The following is a 9,697-nucleotide window of genomic DNA, read 5'->3' on the forward strand; positions in this document are numbered from 1 at the left end:
TGAAATGAAGCTAGCAAGACTCCAACATTCAAGATAGACTTGAAGGATGAAGATCCAGTTTTGATTAATTTGATAAGCTATGGAAGAGGGCAACAATATGACTTAAAGGCTTTAGGCCCTTGAAGGCTTTTAACTTGTTTAATTCATTTAAATGACTAATTTTATTAGTTTAGAATTATTGGGTTTAATTATGAGAAGGACTTAAGGGGGGGCCCAGTCAATGGCATGTTGGAAAATTTATTATTTTGTTGAACTAGGGTTTCAAAAAGTACTGTAGCAAACTAGCGTTTTAAAGGGGTACTGTAGCGAGTTATTGTAGCGTCGTACTGTAGCCGCGGCACTATCCACTCAGGGGTAATTTTGAAAGATGGGGCATTATTTTTGCTAGGGTTTTAATTAGATTTTGGTTTAAATACTCTTTATAGCCTCATTTAAATGAGTTTTTTTTAATTTGATAAATTTATTCATTGTGAATTGAGTTTATCTCCTCTTGTTCTTAATTGAACTTTTGAACTTATCAAAAGTAAATCACAACATTTGTGGCGTTCCTCCTTTGTAATATGGGTTCTTGAGACGGGTTCTTCAACGGTTCTATATTTTAATATAATCTAAGTTCTTGAAACGAGTTTTCATCGGGTCTAGATTCTCCATCCATTGACTTAATTATGGTTTTCTTGATGAGTTTTCAAATTGATTGTGGGTTCAAGAGATTCTATTCCCGCGAGTTCATATCTTCAATCTTACTTGAGTCGACCATGACTCCTTCTTTGGATATCACATGACCGAGAAACTTCACTTCATCTAGCCAGAACTCGCACTTATTGAGGTTGGCGAACAACTAATGGCCCTCGAGCATTTCCTTCACCAATCTTAAGTGGTTTTAATGATCTTCGACACATCTGGAATACACTAAGATGTCATCAATAAAGAGCACTACAAGTAAGTCCAAGAATGGTCGAAACACTATTTATGATGCCCATAAAACCCGCCGTGGCTTTAGCTAACCCAACAGGCTGAACTCATAATGGTTATACCTAGTCCAAAAGGTGGTCTTTGGTATGTTTCCTACTTTAATCCTCAATTTTTGATATCCTGGCCTAAGTTCAATCTTAAAAAAACACTATTGCTCTTTGTAGCTAAACAAATAAATCATCTAATATTGGCAATGAATACCTATTTTTTGTGGTCACCTTATTCAATTATCGGTAGTCGATGCATATCCTAAGGATCCCAGCTGTCTTTTCAAAATGGTACCAATGCTCCCCAATGTGAAATTCTAGGCCTGATCAATCTTTTTCACGAGCCGTGACCCCTTATGCAGACCCACTCAAGAAGTGACCCTTCAGGTGGAGTGTGGGCTTTTGTGTACTATACTGCTACTCTTCTAAGCATTTTCCATATTGTTCTGGAAGCTCACATTCTACTCTTGTATTTCTTAGATTGTTGATCACCTTTGGCGAGTAGCTCTTGTCTCATCAAAGCCACCAGTCTCGCCTTCACGGTTGGCAACTTTTCTAGCTTGCCTACTATGAGGCGAGACACTCATCTCCACCTCGCGTTGGGATGTATATGTTAGGAGTTCTGCAAGGTGCTTGCTCTCTTACATGTTGGACTAGTTGCACTTTGCAGCCTCCACAACTATTTTCTTCACCAAACCAATAGAGTGTCCCTTATCTTTCTTTCCACTTAACCTCATTAGTGGTATGTCCCCTTGTGCACGTAGGACCCTCATACTTTTGAGAAATTCTGAAACAAACCATCAATTTTGTCTCTAAAAATAATTTTTGAGACGAATTTCAATTCTCTCAAAAAAATTTTGTCTAAAAAAATTAAATTTGTTGTAGTAAAAGTAATGATAAAATAACAATATTAAATAATTTATTTATATCATATCTTATCTTATTCACGGGTTAAAAAAATGTAGATGAAGGCAAAATTTTCTAAAGACAAGAGGACAAGTTTCTTTTGTCACATTCATTGAATTTTGAGCTCTGTTTCTATACTTTTACAATTCAAGGACAGCTGGCCTAATATTTTCATAAAAATGATGGGAAAAGCCAGATAGAGATTATATATCGTACGTAGGGCTGTATCGTAGGGCTTGGGGATATATATATATATATATATATATATATTTATATATTATCTCAACAAGACGACGAAGTTACCCGCAATTGAGATTAAGGATGAAAATGACACTCCACTATCAAGACTTCACAAGAGACTGTACGTGAAGTGGACTTGGAGATAGACCACTAGATATAGACGCCAGCGCGCGAGTACCGTGTCTCATTATTATAACTCTTAATTTATACGATTTATTTCATGGGTCGATTATATACACAGCCACATACAATGCTCCTCGTTCATCGCACGTTATAAATTATTAAATTATGATTGTCTTATGATCAGTTTTCTTTTTGAATATTTTTATTGCTAATTCATATCCAAAATTCTATAAAAAAATTATTTATTTATGATAAATTATTTCTTATAAAAATGATTATTGTTTATTAAAATAAATTTATTTTACTCATAAATAATTATTTTTATTATAAATAATTCATTATAAATTGTCGTTTTTCTTGTAATAGGATGGCTTTCCGTTTCGTCAATGTACTGTGAATCATAGAGAATTTGCTAGGAAGCAAACAAGATCTGAAACTTTATCGGATTTTTGCTTTATGGAAACGGTGTTTGTCGAACCTTGACCTACAAAATTGACTCAGAAAGAAGTATGCCCTTATATAAACCCCCATCGACAACCAAATCATTTACGCTTTGGGTTCCTGTCCCTCACTGCTTTTATGGCTAGCATACTTGCCCTATTTCTCTTTTTCTTATTTCTATTTTGGATATGGAGGAGAACCCAAAAGGCTGCCCCTCAAAAGATACTCCCACCAAAAGCAGGTGGTGCATGGCCTATAATTGGCCACCTCCACCTATTAGGAGGGACGCAACCTGCCCATATAACCCTAGGTGACATGGTTGACAAGAACGGACCAATCTTCAGTATCAACTTGGGCATGCATAGAGCTATAGTAGTAAGCAGTTCAAAGATAGCTAAAGAGTGTTTCACTACCAACGATAAAGTCTTTGCCAACCGTCCAAAAGCTTTGGCGACAGAACTCATGGGTTACAACTATGCCATGTTTGGTCTGGGACCATATGGTTCCTATTGGCGTCATGTTCGAAGAATAGCCACTCTTGAGCTCCTCTCAAATCATCGTATCGAGATGTTCAAACACATCCGAGAGTCAGAGGTAAATACGGCCATCAAAGAGATCTACGAGTTGTCGACCAAGAACAACAACGCATTAGTGGAGATGAGAAGATGGTTCGGCTATGTAACCCTAAACGTTGTGTTTATGATGGTTATAAAGAAGCGATTTGCTTGGGCTGTAACCAAGGATGAGGATGAAGGAAATGATCAATTTCGAAATGCGATGAGAGATTTCGTTGTGTTGAGTGGGACATTTGTAGCTTCAGATGTACTTCCATATCTAAGATGGTTGGACTTGGGTGGGTACGAGAAGGCAATGAAGAAAACAGCAAAAAAATTAGATCATGAGGTCGAAGGATGGCTAGAAGAACACAAGCAAAGAAGAATTTCTGGGGAGATAAAGAAAGGACATCAAGACTTTATGGATGTGATGTTGTCTACTGTCGTTGACAGTGAGGAGATTTCTAATTATGATGCTGATACAATCACCAAGGCTACTTGTCTGGTATGCTTTTGATAACCCTATTTAAGCTGATGTAGAGTACTAAAGATTGCTTTGCTTTATATTTATTGAAGTTACTTCTTTTTACTTCATTAAATTATCAACTGGAGTTTAACATACAATCAGGAAATTTTTTCACATATTAAGAAAGAATCCAGCTCTCTTGTTATGGTAACCTCCCCAAATTTTCAGTGAATTTGTTGGTTCTTGTTTACAAAAAGAAAATAGTAGATTTCCGTGCCAGCTTGGGCTAGGGTTTTGGAAACATCCGTCTTGTTCCTAAAATCTGCCCAAATATATGCTAGCGGTCCACCAAAGCAATTCTAGGATTTATTACTCTCGCGCACTCCATTTCAAAGCAAAATGGATAAATTTGGCTAGGTCCAATATGAAAAAAAAAAAATATATATATATATATATATATATATATTGGTGACAATGACATGGGCGCTTTCTCTACTATTTTTCAAAATGAATATATGGAAATTGCATTCCCTAAGATTATATCTAATATTACTAATACTTGTCCACAAAAAATAAATCATTTCGATATTAAAAAAAAAAAAAATTCTCTTTTAAACACAAAATATAAGCCCAGGCTTGATGAGAGCACTAATCAAAAACTTGAAGAAAAAAATACAAAACAAAACAAAATAAACCAAACCGCAGAAGCGAGAGGAAATTGCATAGTTTCGTTGAGTTCTCCTTTAGTGTAATATGGTAAAATTATAAATAGCATATAATGCTGGGACTTTTGCAGGGCCTCATCTTTGGTGGTACAGATACAACGACGGTGACAATGACATGGGCGCTCTCTCTACTTCTTAATAACCGAGAGGCTCTTAAGAAAGTCCAACAAGAATTAGACCTCCAGATTGGTAGATATAGATTAGTGATGGAATCAGACGTGAAAAACCTAGTCTATCTTCATGCTGTCATCAAGGAAACAATGCGTTTATATCCCGCAGCGCCACTTTCTCTACCGCACGAGTCTCTTGAGGATTGCACTTTGGCTGGTTACCACATCCCAATGGGCACCCGTCTTCTTGTTAATCTATCAAAGATTCATAGAGATCCCCAAGTGTGGTCAGATCCAACAGAATTTCGCCCAGAAAGATTCCTTACAACCCACAAAGTTGTTGACTTTAAGGGCCAGCATTTTGAGCTCATACCATTTAGTAGCGGGAGGAGAGTTTGTCCAGGAATCTCATTTGCACTACATGTTATGCAACTCACACTTGCTAACTTCTTGCATGCCTTTGAGATTACGACAGTACCAGCAGATGAACCAGTAGACATGACTGAGAACGTCGGACTTACATCCCTAAAAGCGACCCCACTTGAAGTCCATCTCACTCCACGCCTTCCTTCCTCAGCATATGCATGATTATTTGAGTATATGTTAAATATGTACAATATTGCCAAGGAGTTTCGTAATGATCTTCATGCACAAGGATTAAGCGTACATTAAATTATCTTTTTTTTTTTTTGTTCTTGTTTTTATTTTTATTTTGGTGTGTTCACTTGTAAAAGTAGGTACCTATCTTATGCATATTAGGGGATCTTGTACTACAATTTCATAATTAAGTTTAGCAATTTCTCCTAGAATTAGTAACTTAATTGACATGTTAATCTCTTGCATAAGTTATAATTGCAAGTTGCAAGTTATTTTCTCTAAGCAGACATTATTATTTTTTTTTTTTGGCATATTTTTAATTGGCTGGCATGATTTTATTAATTATTTGAAAATAGCTTGTAAAATAGTTGTAAAAAAGTTGTAAGTACGTATACCATTACTCTTGATGAACTCGTGTCACTCTATTAAAAATAAATTTTAATATTATAAAATTACCTTCCATTTTATATGAAATTATAAAATAATTACAAGAGTATCGTTTCCTAAGTTGAAGACACCTTTTAGTGACATCATCATTGTAGAAACCAGATTCGCCTTTACCCACGCACATCTATAAGCTGACAAATGATCCCAGCCGAAAGCTGAAGCTGAACTCCCGAAATTTATTCTACGTCCCTGGGTACTACATATGGGCTTTTATGCAACAAGCTGGGCTTTTAACATTTCATCCGACATTTTGTTTTCGTTACTGCAAATGGGCTTCAATGTGTATAATATACACATTTTAGCAAGCAACTATAAATTAGGAATAAATTTTGACTTGATAACTTGCTTAGCTGAATTCATATTTTCTAGAATTTTTAATTAAATTCTAATATTTAGAGCGGGAGATAAAAATATAAAAACGTAAATAGAGGCTATGTTTACCTCCTTGCTGGGCCGTGCATATCTACGACTAGCTAAGCATAACATAAATCACTTTATCATCAAAGTGAGTGCATTCAAAACAATGTCATGTTTATCCCCAGAACAAGGTTGTACATATTTGAAATTAGCCAAGCAGAACGTAAATCAATTTGTCACCAAAGTGGGTGCACACAAAACTTATACCACAATTTCACACCTGTGATAAGGTCTTAATAGTGGCCACCATTTTTCACTTGTGGCAAGGTCAAAATAGAAGCCACCATTCTACACCAGTGGCTAGGTTATAATAGAGACCACATTAAATACCCATGGCAAAGCCAAAACAAGGGCTACAATTGCAACTCGTGGTACGGCCCATAGCCAAAGCAGCAGAGAATCTTTTACCCCTAAGGTTTTCAAATACAATGCAAGAGCTGAAAGATATACTTAATAGGTAATATCATACGATAAGATAAAAATTTTAAACTTCATATTCACATTTTATGTAGTAAAGAAACAGAGTACAAAAAATTTGTTTAGGTTGCACCAGTCAAGATAAAATGTCATATTTTATTTTTTAGATATAGAGAAAAGTGCAAAAAATAACAAAGGTTGGTTACGTAACAAAAATATGCAAGTTTTCTCAAAAATCAACCTGAGTACATTTCAGGCAAAATTTAGCATAAGAGTACTGCTTACCTGATTTTTGCAGCATACCACCTAAGCTTTGACCACGAACAGTAGCAGTGTCACAACCTAAACCAAAAATATCAAAGGCATGTTAATAACTCCTACCAAAACATAACTTACCTGACTTAAATTATTCTATTAGCCGAACTATAACTTGATAAAAGCCAAAATCCATGAGCCCAAAAACCGACCAAACATCAACCAACCATGAAATCACTCAACTCCAAATTCCAACATACAAAACAAGGACAAGCCAAACTTCCTGTAGGCACCCAGCACAAGAGTCAAGGAAATTAAACAGTGATTATGAGGATAAGCTCAAGGGCACCTTACCCAACCTGAAGCGATGGTTGGTCAAATTCGCGAGCGAGACAGCACTATCTAGAAATGTTCAAGATGCTCTATGACATTGAAAAACAAGATAAAATTCGAGTTTGAGATTATGAGGAAACACACGAAGGGACAAAGAAAAGCAAACGGAGAGAGAGAGAGAGAGAGAGAGAGAGAGAGAGAGAGAGAGAGAGAGAGAGAGAGAGAGAGAGAGAGAGAGAGAGAGAGAGAGAAAAGCTTACCAATTTCAGTGATAGAGCCAAGAATGGAGGGTGGTGGCATGAGGCGTCCCACGGAGAGAAAGAAATTGCAAAAGGGGAGAGAGTGTGTCTAGCTAGGGAAGAAGAAGGGAAAAAAAAACAAAACCCTTGGGTCAAAAGGTTGCACTGCACATTTTTTTTTTCCCCTACGAGTGGGCTAGGTTTCACATCCCTCCCCTTTATACAAATTTCATCCTTAGAATCTGAAAGTATCAAGATCCTTACATAGTCAACAAGGGATCACATGCACATTTTGTATCCAAAACATACTCAGTTATGATATGAGACAACAACACTTACCCCTCAAATAAATGTGGGTACTTTCACATCATCGTCGGTGGACTAACTACTCACAACTACTAGTCTACCCTATACGGAAGAAGTGATGGTTGTGCCCTTGCCACCGAAGTTCATGGTCCTTACTATGGAGATGTATGATGGGGGGGAGAGACCCCCTCTAGAACCTGGAAACCTTCAGGGCTCACATGACGTTGCATGGCTTCCAGGGAATGGTGGCATGCAAGGCGTTCTCGATGACCCTAAAGGGGCTAGCACGAGTATGGTTTGGATCTCTAGCGCCTGGTTCCATATATAGTTTTGGCAAGCTAGCTCGACTATTTTTTACCCAATTCATGTCAACTCAAAGAGGCGACGCCCAGCAACATACCTCCTCACCATTAAGCAAGGAGAGCAGGAAAGTCTGAAGGCATACATGTCCCAGTTCAACAAGGAGCACATGACCACCGATGACCAGGACAGAAAGATAACCCTAACAACGCTTCAGGGACGGGTCTGGCCACGATCCCAATTCATGGCCAAGCTGGCAACAAGGACTTCTGTAATGCTGCGGGAGTTTATGGACCAGGCCAACAATTTCATTAACGCCAAAGACACTCTTCGGGCCTTAACGGAGCCATGGAAGAAGTCAGACTGAAGGTAGATATAAGAATCACTGCCAAAAAAAGGAGGGTCGAGCGATGTTTCTACAAACGAGTGCTTCCAATAGTATTCAAAGTCGGAGACCTCGTACTCAAAGAAACAGGAACAATAACACGACACAAGGGAAAGCTGGGCCCCCGAAGGGAAGGCTCCTACGTGGTCACTGCCACCAATCGTCCAGGCTCCTACAGACTCCGAGACTCCCAAGGAAACGAGCTGCTACACCCCTGAATGCCGAACACCTATGAAAATTTTATTACTAAAGCTAACTTAATTATTGTAAATTTATGTTTTGATGCATACACTACAAGTCCTAATAGAAGAGGTGTGGTGTTTCAGGAATGTAACAGAATCTCCATCAACGTAATCTCCATCAACAAAGTCTTCATCGACTATTTACCTTCTCGCAGGACACCAAAGGGATGAGCCACGCCAGAGGCTGCTCTATCCCTCCTACGGAGAAGTGAGCGACCCGAAGATAAAAACTTACCTTCCTCGTGAGCGTCAACAAGCAGGAGCGGGTCCAGTTACAGACTGTCTGAACAACATACCTCTCGCCAAGCCAAAAAGGCGGGTTGAGCCAAAGGCAGCCTTGTCCCTGGCGTGACGAAGAGCAAGTCCAGCCCTGAGGCTACCCAAAAAACTTACCCCAACCTCTGCCACGGCAAAGTGTGCGATCCGCGCCAACCTGACCCAAACTTACCCTTCTTATGATTTCAACGAGCGAGAGCGGGTCTACTCCCAAACTGCTCAAAAAGCCTACCTCCCAATGAAGGATGATAGGTGACTAGGAGGCTCAACCTCCTCGTCAGGGAGAGTGGGACTAGCCCTCCCGACGGACCAAAACACTTACCCCAACCCCCTTCACGGTGAAGGAGCAGACCAGCCACATCCCTATTTGAATTACTTCCCTCGCGGGATACCAAAGGGAAAGGTAGGCCAAAAGGTTGCATTATCCCTCCTACAGCGGAGTGCGGGTCAGTCCCCAACTACTCGAAGGCAAAGACTTACCTTCCTCGTAAGCATCAATAGGTGGGAACAAGTATTAAAACAACCTACCTCCTCGTGGACCAAAGAGATAGGTCGAGCCAGAGGCCACCTTGTCTCCCAACGGCGAAGAGCGGGACCAGCCCCATGGCTACCCGAATAACTTACCCCGACCTCCGCTACAATGAAGAGTGGGTTGAGTGCCAGCCTAACTCAAAACTTACCATTCTCAGCGGTGTCAACGAGCCGGAGCGGGTCCAGTAGCAAACAGCTCGAACAACCTACCTCCCGCAGGTAACAAAAGAATGGGTTGAGCTAGAGGCCACCTTGTCCCTCCTCGATGGAGAGTGGGTCCAGCCACATTGCTATCTAAATTACCTCCTTGGGGTGCAAGTAGTCATCGGCTACTTGAAGACGAAGACTTAACTTCCTCTTAAGCGACAACAGGCTAGAGTGGGTCCAGTTACAGACTGCCCGAACAATCTACCTCCCCACGAACGAAA

General features: G+C 39.4%; 1 protein-coding gene across 1 annotated transcript; it reads left to right on the plus strand.

The window, feature by feature from the left end:
* Window positions 1-2,627: 2,627 nt before the first annotated feature.
* On the plus strand, window positions 2,628-5,333 carry LOC109019466 (cytochrome P450 CYP82D47-like). The gene is made up of 2 exons (XM_019001753.2): window positions 2,628-3,728; window positions 4,486-5,333. The coding sequence occupies exons 1-2, from the start codon at window positions 2,808-2,810 to the stop codon at window positions 5,110-5,112; spliced, it is 1,548 nt and encodes a 515-aa protein (XP_018857298.2). The 5' UTR covers window positions 2,628-2,807; the 3' UTR covers window positions 5,113-5,333.
* Window positions 5,334-9,697: the final 4,364 nt, after the last annotated feature.

Source organism: Juglans regia, chromosome 6, assembly GCF_001411555.2.
Source record: "Juglans regia cultivar Chandler chromosome 6, Walnut 2.0, whole genome shotgun sequence".
Classification (NCBI taxonomy): Eukaryota; Viridiplantae; Streptophyta; class Magnoliopsida; order Fagales; family Juglandaceae; genus Juglans; species Juglans regia.